Source organism: Pleurotus ostreatus, assembly GCF_014466165.1.
Source record: "Pleurotus ostreatus strain PC9 chromosome Unknown scaffold_4, whole genome shotgun sequence".
NCBI classification, from domain to species: Eukaryota; Fungi; Basidiomycota; class Agaricomycetes; order Agaricales; family Pleurotaceae; genus Pleurotus; species Pleurotus ostreatus.
In genome coordinates, this window is record NW_023503159.1 from 2,895,638 (window position 1) to 2,913,293 (window position 17,656).

General features: G+C 49.9%; 6 protein-coding genes and 1 non-coding gene across 7 annotated transcripts; 3 read left to right on the forward strand and 4 right to left on the reverse strand.

The window, feature by feature from the left end:
* Positions 1 to 2,013: 2,013 nt before the first annotated feature.
* Positions 2,014 to 2,329, forward strand: PC9H_006801 (uncharacterized protein; the record flags this gene model as incomplete). The annotated part of the gene is made up of 2 exons (XM_036776342.1): positions 2,014 to 2,245; positions 2,301 to 2,329. The coding sequence occupies 2 exons, from the start codon at positions 2,014 to 2,016 to the stop codon at positions 2,327 to 2,329; spliced, it is 261 nt and encodes an 86-aa protein (XP_036632361.1).
* A 508-nt stretch (positions 2,330 to 2,837) lies between these two features.
* On the reverse strand, positions 2,838 to 3,326 carry PC9H_006802 (uncharacterized protein; the record flags this gene model as incomplete). The annotated part of the gene is made up of 3 exons (XM_036776343.1): positions 2,838 to 2,904; positions 2,964 to 3,001; positions 3,057 to 3,326. 3 exons carry the CDS (start codon positions 3,324 to 3,326, stop codon positions 2,838 to 2,840), a joined length of 375 nt encoding a protein of 124 aa, XP_036632362.1.
* A 2,153-nt stretch (positions 3,327 to 5,479) lies between these two features.
* Positions 5,480 to 6,607, reverse strand: PC9H_006803 (uncharacterized protein; the record flags this gene model as incomplete). The annotated part of the gene is made up of 1 exon (XM_036776344.1): positions 5,480 to 6,607. The coding sequence occupies one exon, from the start codon at positions 6,605 to 6,607 to the stop codon at positions 5,480 to 5,482; it is 1,128 nt and encodes a 375-aa protein (XP_036632363.1).
* A 3,552-nt stretch (positions 6,608 to 10,159) lies between these two features.
* PC9H_006804 (uncharacterized protein) lies at positions 10,160 to 11,446 on the forward strand (the record flags this gene model as incomplete). The annotated part of the gene is made up of 4 exons (XM_036776345.1): positions 10,160 to 10,331; positions 10,391 to 10,626; positions 10,679 to 10,894; positions 10,946 to 11,446. The coding sequence occupies 4 exons, from the start codon at positions 10,160 to 10,162 to the stop codon at positions 11,444 to 11,446; spliced, it is 1,125 nt and encodes a 374-aa protein (XP_036632364.1).
* Positions 11,447 to 12,656: 1,210 nt separating this feature from the next.
* Positions 12,657 to 14,199, forward strand: PC9H_006805 (uncharacterized protein; the record flags this gene model as incomplete). Its single annotated transcript, XM_036776346.1, has 5 exons — positions 12,657 to 13,225; positions 13,291 to 13,441; positions 13,497 to 13,747; positions 13,856 to 13,973; positions 14,032 to 14,199. The coding sequence occupies 5 exons, from the start codon at positions 12,657 to 12,659 to the stop codon at positions 14,197 to 14,199; spliced, it is 1,257 nt and encodes a 418-aa protein (XP_036632365.1).
* A 658-nt stretch (positions 14,200 to 14,857) lies between these two features.
* PC9H_006806 (uncharacterized protein) lies at positions 14,858 to 16,370 on the reverse strand (the record flags this gene model as incomplete). The annotated part of the gene is made up of 3 exons (XM_036776347.1): positions 14,858 to 15,706; positions 15,764 to 15,961; positions 16,014 to 16,370. 3 exons carry the CDS (start codon positions 16,368 to 16,370, stop codon positions 14,858 to 14,860), a joined length of 1,404 nt encoding a protein of 467 aa, XP_036632366.1.
* Positions 16,371 to 17,409: 1,039 nt separating this feature from the next.
* On the reverse strand, positions 17,410 to 17,490 carry PC9H_006807. Its single transcript has one exon. It is a non-coding gene; the product is annotated as a tRNA-Gly (tRNA).
* Between the last annotated feature and the right edge of the window lie 166 nt (positions 17,491 to 17,656).

A 17,656-nucleotide genomic window follows, 5' to 3' on the forward strand; every position in this document is an offset into this window, starting at 1 on the left:
GTGCTCCCCACCCCAAATCCACCCCAGGCTTGAAAGACGATCATGAATAAGACATATGTGGGCACAGCCGAGCCCGTCGTTCAAGGGATAGAGTCGTTCCTGGGTCAAGGTCCCCGTTAAGTTATGCCCGGGAGTCAGCATCCCCAGACTACTGTGATTACAAGGATGCCTAACGTACACTGGCATCCTTGTTATAGGCGTAGAGAGTCCGATTTTTGCGTATAAAAGGCGAGTAAACCTGCGCGTACTGCAATCCAACTTACTCATACTAGATTTCCTGCTTACCCAGTGTTCAGTATGCAATTTAAACTCGCTTCGATGCTTGCACTTGTAAGCATCGCCACCCTCACAATGGCTCAAGATTGCAGCGGGGCACCATGGACTCTCAATGCGCCGTGTAGCTCTACGGTCGGGGGGACTTCCCTATGTAGCTACCTGTGTAGTCATGGCTGTCCGGGTCAGCAATCTACTGGCTGTGTCGATATAACTCGTACGTTGGGCTACTAGCCTTGTAACGTCGTTGCTGATTGTCCCGAATACTTACAGCTCCCTCCTCCACCACGGTTCCCCAGTCTGAGTGTACTTGCTCAGGACCAATTTAGTGTGAGAGATCCCGCCGCACACGTTCTCTCTCATGTCGTTCTGTTAGTCTCTTCCCCGTGCTGGTGAAGATTTGAATCCTACTCACGATCTCCATCGTTCTTAGAAACCCACGCCACTAGGTACACAGAAGCTCTTGGAATACATGAACAATTTTCAGTCTTCTCCGCTTTTGCTTTCACTTGCTGTTGGTCGATGCATGCTATGATAGGTCAGTATCTATAAGTAAGGGTTCTAATGGAGCAGTACATCGGGCTCGATTGCAGCTGAGTACATGGCCTTTCGGCCCAAAGTTCCCTATCAGCGCTGAGCGTCGGCTTCGACCAGCAAGAACGTCGTTTATTTTGGGTAGGTGTGAGCACATCTATATATGCTACTACATTCCCCACCGACTCCCATCTGATCAGCCATCCTTGTTCAAACGCGAACCCCCGTCAGACCCATCGTGGAAACTGATACTTCTGCCTGCAAATCATGCCCTGCGTTTGACCTTGCCACGACAACCCCAATTATGTGACCTAAACGATCATCGTCGACGCGAATTCATAGCGACACCCAAGTTAAGGGTGCTCGTTGCGCTATATCCTGACTTATATGTATACCGATAGGTTATGTATCAGCACTTTACATTTGATCGGACACCTTCCGCATCTTTCCAGCCGATCTTCCTCGTTTATGTGGCTTCTAAGGGACTTCTCCGAGTATTCCCTCGTTCATATATTTCCCGCTCCATCTTCTTCTCACAATTTCTTCTTAGGAATACGTCATTCGAGGGGGGAAATCAGTTTAGACCAGCTCTTTGCTTTCATCCATCATCCACTCCCGAATAGAGTTGAACAGCAATCTGATACTCTGCTGAGTATTATATCGGGAGTTCGGCGCATTGTTTCTGGACGTTGGCCACCTAAAGCGAGTCGCCTATCGCAGTTGTTGCCAGTCGGCTCCCCCACGAACGTCCCACGAACTACTGGTCATGTAGTTGGATGTCCATTCAGCTTGTGACGTTCCAATACTGACAACAGTGCAATATTCTTCGGTGAGCATCCTCCCACGTGTTTGGACACACCGATTTCGCATGGACACAAGAAGGGTGACACGAATGATAATCTCATCTACTCCAACGTTCACAGGAGGTCAACGGACTATGGCAAAAATATGTGCTTTCACAGGGCTCCAGCGAGGAAGGCTGAAATTCTTCCGTTTCTTTCTCCGGTCCGTCGCCTTCTCTCCACCCATGTACTACCCGGTTGTGCTGATTAACCAATCTACAATGTCATGGCGGCTCTACAGTAGTACCGCCATAGTACTGGGCTGCACTGGTGCTATACCGGCTCTATAAAGCCTGTGGGCTAGGGACAACAATCTCCAGCGAGTCAGCACCCACTTTCAACCAAAGCCCACCTTCAGAGCAACATGCAACTTTCATACGTCTTCGCCTCTCTCGTCCTCGCTGCCTCTGCATATGCCCAAGCGAGTGTGTGCGCTGCAGGCATCAGCCAGGCAGATTCCACGTTGGCAGGTATTGCAGGTTTCGTAGCTTTCGTTGAGGGCCTCCCTGCCGTCAGCGGACTCAGCGATGCCGGTAGCATCACAGTGCCTGCTGTGCCAACCAGCGTCTGCGAATTAACGGGTGGCACTGGCACTGGTCAGTCCTGATTTTCCGCAGTAAAAAGGATCTAATCGCTTCCTTCATATTATAGATGGAGCCTGCGCTTGCCCCGAGGCGTGAATATGTCTAACAGCAATCAACCCAACCAGATATAGTACGTGTAGGCCTTGTCAACTGCTTTCTAGATAATTCTAACTGACCCTTGGTCTACATCATCAGACCGAGATTTCCCAATATGATTCCAAGAATAAATGGTACATTTGTTGGTTCGTGGCTCAAAGTTGGAGTATGAATATAAATTGTCGACTTGGATATGTATTTGTCGATGAGATAGGTCTCTGAGTACACGGCGAGAGCACAGGTAGCCACTACAGTTTTGAAATATGGTCAAAACTAATCTTCGCAGCAATGATAAAACCCTGCATCCAGGGAGTATTCCGTCCAACGCGCTGTCAGTTGCTGTTTCAACGGAGAAGTAAGTCAAGGTGATGCTCGCGGAGATTCAAATAATTCCACCGTCTTGGCACTCGCCGGCATGAAGGAACAGGAATGAACAGACACGCAAGAACATCTCCCATTGCATAGTAATCATACAAACTCGACAAGATCACAGAATTTATATATGGGTTTATTTCGATTTTCGTATATCACCTTGTCGACGAATTGGAACCGGACCGGGAAGCCCATGGCTGCTTCTAAGAGAGATCGTTAGTGTTTATCCAACGGATGCGGTGGAGCTGAAAATCTCATTTACAAGTAAGTCCATTTAGGCAGAGCAAGAGCAGGCTCCATCTGTCAAAGTGAATCAGTTGTTGAACATGAATTTGTTACGCTTCCACTTACTAACTGCGATTCCTCCACTCAACTCGCAGAGGTTGTTGGGAACCTTCATGGCGTTGAGGGTGCCCAACAAGCCACCAAGGTTCAAGCCGGGGAGGAGCGTGCCAATCAAGGGCAAGCCGTTCAGAATGCCAAGGATACCAGTGAGCTGGCTGATAATGTCGAGGATGCCGCCGAGGCCTGGGTTCGTAGCGGTTGCGTCAAACCCGCAAACAGTCGTTTCTGCGAAGACGGCAGCAGCGAGGACGATGGGAGCGAAGAGGGCGGTGAAGCGCATGTTTACTGAGTATGACTGATATATGAGCTCGGTTTGCTTCAACTGGTAAGTTGCTGAGGATACTTCGACTGCTATCCTTGCTTTTATACGTAGAGGACCACAGTATTCTTTGTATCCGGCGCGGCGTTATGGGAAAGGAAGAAGAGGTACTTGCGTAAGTTTCGCAACTCGCTGTCAAGCGTGGTTTTCCCGGATGATTCTTGACCCCACTCATAAGGCGACAAGTCGAGAGTAGACGTGAAGGTTTCTGGTTCTACCGACGCTTCTGATGTTACAGATAGGGAGTTGGACCAATGGGAGCAAGTAGACCAGCAGTGTCCGTACCAGGTATTTCCAGAGGCTTCAAATCGGATCACAGGAGATGACAATGGCCGTGACAATGCCATGCGTCCTCAATGCAGGTTTCTCAGTCAAAGTGATTCGGCCAACGAGGACAACGAGTTCTTGATGTTTCTTCGAAGATGCGGCTTTCGGCTTCACGTAAATCAAGAGAACTAGGACCAGTCCATCGTGCTGAAAGCATGAATGATGAAGCACTAGTACACGCATCCCGCCAGAGGTAGAGGTTTATTGAGGAGGCCAGTGTTTAGTCGGCTAGCTAGTCAAGGCACAGTGATCGCGGAGAACTCTGTGTTCTTAGTGTTCAGTCATCAGAAGCGAGAACTATAGAACCGATGATAGTAATTTGTTCCTGATTCGATACCGCAGTGTGGTCAACGTTGTATTTTGAGCAGCGTTGATCGTACAATGACAGGGGGATGTCGTAAGATCGGAGCGTGACTAACCCACCTAACGCTTCGCGGAGACAGTCGCACCGAGTATCATTTGAGGCATCCGCGGCCAGCTTGTACCTCGCGCCCTGGGACGAGCAACACATTTTAATGTAGGGTCCTGTAACTGATAGAGAAGCGCTAATCTTCCTGAAAGCCTTCATTAAGAACGTAGACCGGTTGATGAGTTCTACATGATCGCCTTCGGATACGGGAGCTTCGATCTAAGGGAAAACAAAACGGGTGAAGTCATGTTGTTTGTTGCAGAGCACCCACAAGGTTTCGGAACACGGTTGGAGCATGGAAGAAAGGCAATCGCTGGAGGCAGGCGATGTCATAACCGTGGAAGTCTCTGGGAGAGCTATTCTACCAGTGATTTTGAGGAGAGTTTCCCGACGTCGCTAATTAATCAATCGTTCGGGTTCACATGGGTGACATGCCTCCTAGGGAGACAGCTGCCGTTTGCCACGTCGAGAGGAGTAGTCGCCAGAGTAAAGCTTGCAGGCCGCCAGCCGCACAGTGTGCAGTTATCGAAGAGCCCAGAGGTTAAGTCTACGCCATGGGGTGAAAGTGAATCGTCAAGGTTGCCCGACACACTGCCCGGTACCAGCTGGAGACGAGTGAGAACAAGAACCAAAGCTTGTGAACTATTTCATTTCTGTAGCTGCAATGTGGCTGACATGATATTTTCAAAATCATGTCTAGAGCACCTGGGCGCGTCGCGACTCCGCGGAGACAGAAAACATACGTAAGCCCACACAGCCAGCTTGCACCGCGTATCGTATATGGGTAAATGGCTGAGAAAGTACGGGATTGTCTTCTTGTATCCACCGCGAGGTTGCACTCACGCCCTGCCAGGGTATCAAATCCATGTCGGAAATGCGTGACGATGCAGCGTGCAGGAGGGTAATTTCGGAGTGTTTTCTGGTCCCAATTTGGCATGTAGAAGAGATAATTGCACAGCCCACCGTAAATTACGCGAGCGTTCCGGGGTGAATGCGAGTCGAAAGGACCTCATTGGTCCAGATGGCTCGCAACGGCAAAGCGCGGCCAAACTTCTTCCGGTTGGAGAGCATCCACGTATTGTCCAAGAGTACACGTCCGGAAGTCCAAGCTCAACAGCTTTGAGAAGCTTGCGCGGAGAGGCAGGCAGCAGTGAAATAACAGCACCGAAGGCTTCGTGCTTGAAGGAAGGAGGAGTTCAACCTAGTTGATGTTCAACCGAATAGAAGACCGCGACTGGATCCGGACAGACGCCTAAATATGATACCACGTGGACTCGCTGAGATTGAAAGCCTTGGGATCAGCCGGTGGAAACTCCTGTCAGAGTCCAGGCTCCTAGAACCAGCCACTCGTACGATTTTTTCAAGCACGTGACGCGCGCTAAGGCGCGATGTAAACAAGTACATCGTCAAGCGAGCTTGAAACTCTCGACAGAGCGGCTGGCAAAATATGTCGCCGAGACCTCCGAATCTCTTCCCATGCCCTTTGCCGAGAACCTGAGTCACTTGTGACAGCTATGCCTCGGCAGACTACGGCAGACAGTTTATGTCCTTGTTGGGATAAATCACGCGTTGTTAGCATATGCCTCCTAGCCTCTCCTAGCTCTATTAGGGTACTTCTGCTGGCGAGCCGACGAAACCGTTCCAACTCTTCTCGACGGTAGTCTTGTGTCATCGTCGAGTGGAAGTGTTTCACTCGGCTCTTATTGATGGTACTGAGCCGCTTTCGCAGGGCATCCCGCGCCGCCTCTGCTTCTTTCATATTATCGAAGAAAACAATGAACTTCTCGGGTGCGTCATTGCAATACGGTTTGCCTGGCAAGAGGAACTCAAGGTCCCTGTAGCTGTTGGCAGCATAGACTAACGGTCGCACTAGTAGAGCGACTTCTGGCCGGTCATTCGATTGCAATATGTATCGTGTTTCGTCGTCTCGAAGCCGGAGTATGCTCGCAATATCTGCAAGGATGGATTTTGGCAACGTAGCAGACGCAACATAGAACGGAATCTTCTCGACTGATCGAATCGTGTGTCGGAGAGCACCCAGGCGAGAATAATCTTTCCGGAACCTCCCCCATTCACTAATACAATGTCCCTCATCGAAGACGATGTGTAGTATCAACGACGCGAATTTCGGATCCTCAAGAAGCACCGTAGCCTCGTCACTGCCCATTAAGATCTCGGGGTTGATGATGACGACGTCGAAGTGATGGGTCTTGATGTCCTGTCCATCGTGGCACATCTTAGTAAAGAAAATAGTAAGTAATAAATCCCTCACCTTCCATAATGAAGCTGAATTGTTCTCGCTATTGACTGCCACAGCTCGGATATGAGCTAATGCCAGCTCGTTCACATTCTGCTGGCCTAGCAAGTTCAACGGAGTAACGACGATCATAATCTTCTTCAATCCATCCGCCTGCGCCATGATCAGAGGAATCCAGAAGGACAGAGTCTTTCCAGACCCTGTTGGTGCGCAGGCAACGACGTCTTTCCGGTCACAGTAGATGGCCATTGCTACTTGGATTTGAAACAAGCATGCCCGCTTGTTAAAGTACCTCGACGTGAGCTCGCGTACGGCTTCGATACTCCAGACGCGTCGCGAGTCGGACATGTACCATATAATTTAATTAATTTCGGTCTCAGTAAAATTACTACTTCAGGTTTTATTGATTGTGGGAAGTTTAATTAAATAAGCAAATAAGCATCAACTGATGTCACTCCAGACGAGAGGCATGGGAAGAGATTCGGAGGTCTCGGCGACATATTTTGCCAGCCGCTCTGTCGAGAGTTTCAAGCTCGCTTGACGATGTACTTGTTTACATCGCGCCTTAGCGCGCGTCACGTGCTTGAAAAAATCGTACGAGTGGCTGGTTCTAGGAGCCTGGTCAGAGTCCTGAAGCTTTGAGGTTCGACCACTTTCCTACTGCCCACTTAACTAGCATACTGATAGGCGAGGAGCTCGATACACCCTCTTCAACAGTGGAGGAGCCGCCGCTGTCAACGAAAGTCTTGCAGTCACCCGATCTCCTTTGCCTTCAATCCTTAGCGCTGGGACGTACTGGCGACTGGAGTTAAGTTTCTGTGGGCCGTGGCATTCACCTTAGTTAAGGGCCCGGTCTGCTCGTCGAGATGTCAGTCCCTCGGGCCTGGGGTTGGCGGAGATTGAACTTGACAAAACCTAGCGCTGGAGTCTGCTCAGGGCGCTTGGGAATCGTCACAAATAAGTCACAGACATCATGGTGGGAAAGCGGCAATAGATACAAAGTAAATACATGCAAACTTCTGCTTTCGGTATTTCTTGTATTTCTTGTCGGCGACCTGAAGTATCCCGGCTCAGTAGGTGATATACTAGTCCAAAAGAGTTTAACATGTGGTACGTTGGTTTAGCGGTTTGCGCGCTTGAGTACTACTTTTTAGCACGGAAAGGTTGCGGGTTCGAGCCACGGATTGTCCTTTTTTCACTTCTTCGTCCTGCTATCTCACCACTAACATTCATTAATAAATAAACACCACAAGCTGTAGTACTGTTTATTGGAGGGAATAGATAATGCAGTTGATACAAGGTGCCACCAGGTATATTAACGCTGACATAATAATGTGACAGGAAGGTCCTAACCCACCCGCAAACCCCCTGGTACAGCAGACCAAACTGTCGGTTTGGAGTAGGTTTGGGCCAGGTTTGGTCCAACCGTGGGAGCCAAATTTGGCAGGTAGGGACTAACATCTCGACGAGCAGACCGGGCCCTAAAAGATCGAGGCTAACGCGGCGCGTGCGCTTACATGATTGTACAGGCCGTAGCCCACCCCTAAGCTATGGCCTTCTGATGCTGGCGACTTCGTCGTATACGCCGCCGACGTCTCCAGCTTCTTCATAGAATGCGCACGACTTCCATACTCCCCCCACAAATGAACCCAGGAGGTTCGATGCTCCAAGCATGACGCTTTCTCTGGGGGAATCACACCATTCGAGCGTTCCCCAGGGGTCACCCGGACTGTCTCTCCGGTACTGTCTCTAATAGAGATACATGTTCGCGAAAGGGTGGTACACATACGCCTAACTTGGGTTGAGACTTGAATAGCCTCGACTTCTAGTTGAAGTTTAAGAGACCGTTTCATGGATCAAAGCCTCATCTACCCATCATCTATCGTCGTTTCTGACGAGTGGTGGGCTTCGAGTCGATTATCACTATCAGGCGATATGGGCTTCGGGCGTCCCTGATATTGGCAGCATCGTTAAGTATAAGTAGGGCACGATTGGATGTCTCTCTTCAGCCTGACCTGGTCCTTTCGAAGTATCCCTCGACTACCCCAATGTTTCTCGCATCTCTAGTAACACTCGCTACTCTCTGTGTGTCTTACGCACAAGCAGATGCCGGGCCTGTTGCATGCAGCCTGGCCGAGACCCCAAATATCCCTGTTCCCGTTCCGACGGCCGTTTTACTGGCGGCCTTGCCTTGCGTCCCCACCGCCCTCCCCGCCCTCCCTTCCCTCGGCATAGTCAACATCCAACAGACCGCATGCGCTACTGGTCAGGTTGACTGCAAATACGAGTGTAGTGGCGGTGAGTAATAGATTGTGTATTCATGTTCCTTCCGTTGATGGTCTTTGGGTTGGTAGCTAAGCCTAGCGCGCTCCATGCTTGCTTCAGTGCTTCAGGTCTTTCAGGTCTGCCTAGGGTTTGATTGAATAGTACGTTCCGTAGAACTTGCTCTCTGCGGACCATGCATTGACTTTCTCCTCCGGCCCGCAGCATACGGACGAATCCCGAGTTTCAGAAGTTGAACCAAGTACTTTTGGACATTTAAGTGTTACCCCTGAAGATGCCGCTTCGACGACATGTACTCCCTCCAATAACAGTTGTGTAGTTTGTTTCAAATTTCACACGGTTTGTTTCAGTTACTCGACTTCGGATAACGGATAATACAGTTTGGCAACCCTGTTTCTCGAAGAAACCCCTTCAAATAACCTTCTTCAAAGTACGTAGAAACTCGGGTGTCTTGTTCGGCGGGACCTTATTCATTCCGGCCGGTGGGGGAAGCGGAGACCGCCCATCTGTGATCGAAGTAGAGAGCGTACAAACAGTAACGCCGAACAGTAACTCATCCCAGAGCAAAGGACGGGGTAGGCGGCCTATCTACCAGCCCAGTGAATCCCTGCTGGAACCGTTTGTACGGGGAGTAACTGACTCACTGAATGTGCCACGCCTGGCACCGTCCCATCTACTTCCATCCTGTTTCACATCTCTCAAAGAGCAGCGAGTGGCGTTAAGTGCTTATGAGTGCCATTATGAATCAGTTAAAGACGGGCTTCGATAGGGTACGTGGTGTCGTTGTTATCCATCGACTTCACGTTCAACAAGGTTCATCAAAAGGTCAGGCTTTTACGTCGTCCAGGCACATGGCATAAGCTCAACCACGAGTTGCGCTCCTGATCGTTCCCATCCGTTTATAGGAAGCTCATTGCCTTGTGGAGATGATACGCTTCAAAGTTTGAAACCACTCGATTACGATCGCACTTTGATCAGGTTGGTATACCGGGCGTGTCAGGAGAGGGCAGCGCCCAGCCTTGACGCGCTCAGTCCGCTTCAACCCAATTCGAACGTGCAATGGTGGCAGGCGGGATTGGGCTCCATTTCAACAGTCAAGGTAGGTTAATTCCTGACAGCGGCGACAATTTGATGAATCACCGCACTTGAATGATTGTGATGATGGAGAGCCAGAGTTGATGAAGAGTTCAACTCATCGCCGGTGTTGGCTCAACCACAATGGATTGGAAGTTGTATTGCCCTTCGAGTCTGTTCGTGATTTTTTGGGCTTGGAAAAACCTGATGGCCAGGTACGCGATACGCATGATGAAAGAAAGCACGGACTCGGACACGGTCACCATGTGGCAACCAGACAGCAAAAAGGAACTGTGATCTTGCAGTCCAATTTCCCACGCTCCGTTTCCTCCCCTCCTCATCTGCTCCTCCTCGTCCTCCTCATCCAGGAGACATTACATTCGTTTAGACTCACATTCTTTTTGAAATTTACGCCTTAGCGGGACCATATGCTAGCCTAGTGCAATGGCGTATCATCAAGATTTCACCAAGAAGCGTGCCTCGCACAATCGCCTTCTAGCTCGACAAGAATCTAGCACCCCCGCTCTCCCAGTGAGCAGCTCGCCGCCAACTAATCCCCCTGAAGAACCTTCTCCGACCCCGACGCCGCCGGCACCTGCGCCTCCCCCACCAAGCTGTAAGTAACGTCGAATTGTATCTGATGTTCGTATGACTGGCTTACACATCCCTTAACAGCTATACCCCCGTCTTCTCGCGTCACCCCTACCCCCACACCCCCAGCAAACAATAACAACAACAACCAGGAATCTTCCAGAGCCAGACCATCTTCTACCACCACTCCAAATGTGACTACACCCTCAACGACTGCGACGTCCGCATCAACGACGACTTCCTCCAGCAGCGTCGAGACCACCGAATCCAGCAGCAGCAGCGTTTCTTCTACCACGGTCAGCTCTTCGACCACTGGCATTGTGCGTAGTCTGTTTATACAATCCTACATATTCCTAATATCAATCCTCACAGACGACATTGCCTCTTGCTTCGCCAGCTACCCGCCAGACAAGCAGCTTCAGTACTCTTCCGCGAACCACCTTTGTGAACACCGCTAGTATTTCCAGTGCGACTTCTTCCGTCACCCCAGAAGCTTCGGGTGCCCTCAATACTGGTGCGATTGTCGGAGGCATTGCAGGAGGCCTCGTTGGTATAGGCCTGCTTGTTGTTTTGGTCATGTTCCTTATGGTCAGTAATCTTCTCGCCTTTGTTATGAGGATGTGCTGACGCTCGGTGCAGCGACGTTTACGCAGGCGATCTTATGACGACGATCAATTCGATTCGGTCACTTTCCGCCGCTCTGCTGTTCTTCTTGATGACGGCGCTTCCAAGGGCGACAACTACGACACCTTCAATCCTCGCCCGCCCAGCATGATCCAGCGTAAACTCGACAATCAGAACGTTGCCCCATCCCCTGTTCCTCAAGGCACTTACGCAAACTACGACAATTACGGGTATGGCGCACAAGATTACGCTCAGCAGGGACAAGGATACAATGGCGGGTATAACAACGGCTACAACAACGGCTACACGCAGAACTATGCCAATAATGTGTCTGATCATGGCCATAGCGGTTATACGCCTCCCCATCCCTATGCTCAAGATCCAGTCCCCTCGAGTAACCCCTACAACGGTGGCTTGGCTGTTCCTGCAGCTCGCGCTACCACTCGTACTGGCGCTCCCCGAGATTCCAGGGTGATATCCAGAGTTGACGACGAAGATGTATACGGAGGCATTTGATCCAACCCTCCGAAAATGGCTTGACGACCTCAAATTTACACAGCGGCACCTTCCAATCTGAATTATCCCCCCTTCCCCCTGGCATATCACCCTGTGTACGCGCTTATCCCCATTTCCGCTGGCAACATTTCTATATACCAAACCATGTCACTTGATGTGTTGTTGTCTTCGCCTCGACTGCGTTTAGTGTACATATTATCCTTCGTACATATGCGTATATACGTTCGCTCTTGTTTGAGCGTATTGTGCTGTTTACGGTTAGTACGTACTCCCTTCTCGCAGGAATCGAGACGGGTCATGTGTGCCTATTTACACTCAGTGATACAGTAGTACTATTCTCATGATTTATCTACTATTTAAAACCAGAGGCCACTCAATATGCTTGAGCGGGTGAGCCAGTTGGCCATGTCAATGTCATTGTCAGAGTGTCAGAAAATGTTCGTTGGGTCCTCACGTGCTCGCGTGAGAATCGATCAATTTACCGCTAAGTATGACAGTAGCTAACGTTTCAACCGCTTTAGCACAACCGATCCTTGCTTTTATTTCAAATAACTGCTGTTGTGCTAGGGAAGCTGTTTTGTCTAGTAAACAGGTATGCGCCTTCTCCAACCACTGCATCGAGGGGTAACTTCATTACTGACCTTTCTTGATGTGATCTCTATGTATGGCATTGTACATTTGCCTATAAGGTGCGGTGTATTGTTTCAGCGTTTATGCACGCAAATACGGAGGAAATAGAGGATAGTGTGGCTGAGGATTTGATGGCCGTTGAAGACTGGCTAGAGTGGAGAACGTACTGTTTCAAGAATCGCCTTTTCTGTCAGTGCTGCCCGACAGTCACGACTCAGAGTGAGCGTAGTTTATCTTCTATGGTGCGTCCTTCGAATGGACCGGATGCTGTATACTGATCTGAGTGTAGCGAGACTTGGAGACTGCGCACTAAATGTTTACTTGGCTGTATATGCATGAATGTCTGCGATTCATTTCGTGACGGGTCCATGGCGGCTGATGCATATGTTATTTTATGTGGTGATAGGATACGCTGCGCATCCATTTCGTCCGGATTCCTCGGGTTCTATCATGGAAAACATAGCAAAATTCGACCTATCCGGTCTAATCCTCTTTATCGATGCGCTCTGCCATTAAGTGGCTGCACCGCTACCTCGATCGGTCTGCGTCTATTCATGGAGTGGCGGCTAGGACCAGTATCATGGCTCAGGCTAAAAGGACCTCCCTTACAAAACTGTCCCCATCACCTTCGCTTTCTCCACCAGTCGCAGACGGTATGGCCTCTTTCATCAATATGGGCGATGTTGTCGCCATAATCTCACTAGCCACTAAAGCTACGAGAGTTATACGCGACAGCCGTTACGCACCTGCGGAATACCAAGAACTACAGAAAGAGCTCGCCTCGCTTCGCATACTTTTCTCCAACGTCGAGCGCGTTGCGTTAGCCAGTGAAGCTGAAAACGATCTCCCCATAGTCCCCCAACGACTACTGGATTCTTCCTCTATCGATAGCGTCTGTCAACTCGCTCCACCATTTTCCTCGGATATCCAAGAGGTCATACAACGATGCTTCGACCTACTAACGTCATTCACCAAGAAAACGGAGGAATACAACAAATATCTCTCTGAATCCTCCACGGGGAATCGTTTCGTTTCTATCTGGAAGCGATTATGCTGGGCAGCTCTCAAAAGAAAGCAAGTCGCGAAGCTGAAGGCCGAGCTGTCTCACCAGAGACAGTCTCTTGGCATGTTGCTTTCGTCGATTCTACTGTAAGCGCCCGGAAATTAGCCATAGCTATATGTGCTCCACTTATAACCGCATTATCCCATTATAGGGTATCAACAGGTCGCATTGAAGACATCATGATCCGCAGATTTACGCAGCTGGAGGATATCCACAAGCTCCTCAGCGGGCCAACCGTATGGCTGGTAGACGCTTCTCTACATCGCATGCGCTTCCCGTTCGGGATTTTCTCCACCTGGGAGGTAAGTAACCTCGTTCTGTGGTTCTTTTCATTTAGCTAAATTTGATCACCCGCAGTCGTTCCGCTTCGCTTTGAAAACTCATCTAAGGCACGGGGCGGGGGGTGCTCTTATCGCTCGCGGCGCGTTCGAGCTGGTACATGAAGAAACGCATGCCATCGTCAGCGAAACCACTTGGCACGACCTCATCAAACCGGAGGCTACCATCTGCGTAAACATAATACTGTGCACCAAACGTTCCGAACGGGTCTGCCCAAGCTGTCAACAACCCTGCGACTCCTCCGGAAATGATATTGGTGCCCCAACACGGTGAGTATGACCAAAATAGTATATCTCATTGATCACAATGCCACCATGCTTATGTCTTGCTCCTTGGCTTGATAGCTGTAATTGCGGTACAATAATCCGTGTATCTAGCCAGCAGATACAAGCTGTGAGCGGCACCGAAGATATCGAGCAGATCGACGTCGAATCGGACGACGCAGAGTTGCGGCAGGAGTTCAAGCTTCTGCGCAGGTTCCACATCGTTCAGTCGGTGAGTTTTCCAGACAACACGGTGCCGCCCGTGTGCTGAATCTCGCGTAACAGAAAAGAAGCAAGCCAGCGTGCGGCATGAGGTATTTTTCGGAATCATCGATCTTGGCTCTCACAAACTAATTTTAACCCCACCTCTTCAAGGCAAAAAGGTGACAGTGGGCGGCAGCTTCGCCAAGCCTCAGAGTACGTTTGATCTCTTTCTCCCGTCTTTTTTCATACGCTGAACATGGACTAGGGTTGTTTTGACCATCCCATCCAAACACAGTTGGATGGTATCTTCGGAAATCCGGCACCGAAGGTGCAGTGTCCGCAAATAAACCATCATTGAGTTTAGAAAAAAAAAAAACCTGCCCCCTTGTGGGCTCTCCTCACCCACTCAGTCTCCAGCCCCCACTGTATGTCTAGTCATAGTATAATATCGCGTTGATACTAGCACGAAATTCGGCCACTGTAGCTTTACGCTCATTCAGGTTCTCATTGTGTAGTTGGTATAATCTTGACAAGGGTTAACGTTAACCTACCCGATTCTACGTATAAGCAAAAAGCCAAAAGACACCCTTTGAAAAACTAGGGTATTATATGATCGACATACCCACTAGCCGCGGTGTATGAAAAGGTATATGCCGCGCATCGAAACAAGATATGTACTGAAGCGGGATAGGGGCGATTGAGTATTGGGAAGAAGAAAAAGGAATAATAACAATAAAGATAGCCTCGTATACATCCGTCAAAAGGCGCGGGGGCATAGAAAGCGGCATGTAAGAAGTACAACATAAACTTGGCCAGCTTGCCACCTACGCATCCAAGACGAGGTTGGCGAAGAGTGAAATTTACACATTCCTACATTCCTAGGACTGACGATAACCAAAATCGTGATCAGGGTCAAAATCCGCCATACGCATCTTCAGGGTTGTAGATCGTGGAATACACAGTGTCGGGACGTTTCCTGTCCGTCGCGACTGCCTGCTGTGCGTTATTCCGGGGCTGTGATGATGGCTGAGAGGGGGAAGGGGTTTCCTCGGGTTCGGGAGTGGGGTTTTGGACAAAGAATTTCCGACGGATCGTTGGGGGTTTGCTCATGGTGGGAGGAGGAATCGGGGGGCCGCGCGTCAGGTCGACGTATTGACCGTGCATTCCGTAAACAGGAGAAGGAGGTGGCTGTTCACGTTCACGTACCATGACGGTGGAGGGCGGGGAAGGCTGGCGAGACAATGTCTGGGTGGCCTGCATGTTGTCCCGGTCGTTGTCTGCATATGGATTTGGGAGATACGAAATTGCAGACATAGGGGAGGGGGGAGGCTGTTGATCCGGCTGAGTATGTTTCTGGGAGTATGGCGAATATGGCGATGGAGCGGAGTTCATTCCATAGGCTGAGTTCCCGTATGCTGCTGCCGAGACAAGAGCAGCTGTCCCCCACGGCGAAGCCGATGTCGCAACAGGTGGTGGTGGGAGCGCAGTGTCAAGCCTGACATTGTTCTCTTGACCACGCAGATACCCTTGTTGATCATAGCCAGTGTCACCATACACGCTGGCTTTCGTGGCATTCGTGGGGAATTGGAATTGCGGCGCAAAAGCGTGATCGGTGTGCGAGATATATTTCTCCTGCATTGGAGAAGACGAGGCACCGCCATTCGACTTGGTCTCCGACTTCGAGTCGTCGAGAAGGATAGCAGAGCGTCTAAACGAAGAAGCTTCGAAGGCGATGGTCTGCTTTCTTTTCTGGAATCGGCGCTGTGGATATATCATCAGTGATTCTTTTTAGCGGGAATCTGACACGGAACACTGCACCATGTAGTAGACGATACCAAACGAAAGGAGAGCTAGCAATGCGATACCCCCGATTACACCACCTGCAAGAGCTCCCGTGCTGGTGGATCCAGACTCGCTAGGTAAAGCTGATGCAGAAGCAGAGATGCTCGCGCTTGGGACAGTATTTGTCGCGCGGGCTTTGGGCTTGGAAGACGTAGCAGCCTGTGAAGTAGGAACCTGTTGGCAGTTAAATAAGAAATGTGCATTTTACTCGAAAGCTAGCACATACCAGTGAGGTAGAGGACGGCAGTCCCCTTGTAGGAGTCGTTGATCTTACTGGGACTGGAGAGCTGGTGCTGGCGGGCGGCACAACTACAGCGGGCGAAGTCGTCGGGCGAACTGTGACTCGTACGACGGGAGTAGTGGTAGTCGCGGTTGTGACCACCCGGACAGGTGTAGTCGTCGGTGGGATTGGCCTAGGCGTGGTGGTGGTAGTCACTGGTCGCACAGGTGCTTCGTCGCCAGGAACTATACCATCGCCTGGGATCAGGCCAGTCCTCTGCCTCGCCATTATCTCCTTCAACTGACGCGCCTCGCGCATCGAACGTTTCTGTCTGGCAATGGCAATATGACTTGATTTCGCCATTACGGTTCGGTTTTTCGGATATTTTACAAACGGAAAAAGAGCGAGAGTTTAGAGAACGAAGATAAACGAGGGTGGGTGGTACTGGGCCTATACAAGCATCCGAATGTACCGGGAGATGCGATCCTCACCAGCACGGGGAGAAGGTGGTGGTTGATGAGAAAGAAAAGAACAAGCTGGAGCCTGCTATCGGCCTGACAATGATAGCGCCCCAAATATGTGTGGGAGGAGAAAACTCGTCACATGCTCGGTTGATTACCGCCATCAGTCTGCACACGATCATTCCTAGCGACCCTGTTTGCCTAGAGAACTGTGTTGTTCCTGGAAAATGGAAACACAAGTCTCTGTGCCCGTTCGAGCTCTTATATACCAAGAATGGTCAGTGAATATGGGGGCTCAATAGCGCTCAACATTCCAGCTTACTTTCAACGGGATATTCTTGAAAACAATAACAGGGGCACTGTTGAATATGTGTGTAAAAATGTCAAGTAGCTCCACTTCGACAGATCGTTTCGGATGGTGGAAAATCGGTAAATATGGCAACAGGCTATGAAGTAATCACGAAATGCACAAGGTTGAGCAGGATGTCGACAAGGTGACAAGACTTGTCGGGAAACGGAATGAATCACACCCTTCGAGTTTGCAAGGACTCGTGGATCTATGTAGATGAACTGAGGCGCTCTGGAGTGTAAGAGGCAAATCATTGCATTACAATACATGGACCAGAATTACTGACGATGGGCGAACCGTTATCTAGAATCAGGTATCAAGGGCACCTGAGCAGACTAGACCTGCGACGAGGTTTGCGTGAACTGGTAGAGTACTTGAGCTGTAGATCGTTAGAACAACCACTGTCATCAAAATCTAGAAAATAATTATTACTTACAGCGTCAAGTAATGCGCCGGTCATAGTAAGTGTTCTAAAGAAATACTCAGACCGAGGCCGAGGTTAAACGTTAAGCAAGCACCCATGAAATATGCCTCGAAATCTTACATTGATTGAAAAACTAAGAACTCGAACGAAATGTGGCTCCCATCTTATTGCATTAAGCGAGAATCGAACTCGCGGCGGGTCGAATTATTCGACTGGCAACGACCCAGGTTACCACTACCCCATTAATGCTTGATATAATTCCTCGCCATGATCAGTCGCCGAATGTGGACTGAATCCTGATTGAAGAATCCTAAATCTCTTAACTTATAGGCCGCGTGGAATGCACGTACATATATTTTGGCACAGTTCGACGATGCATGTTGGGATGTATCCGTAGCTGCCAGGCTCACGGCCG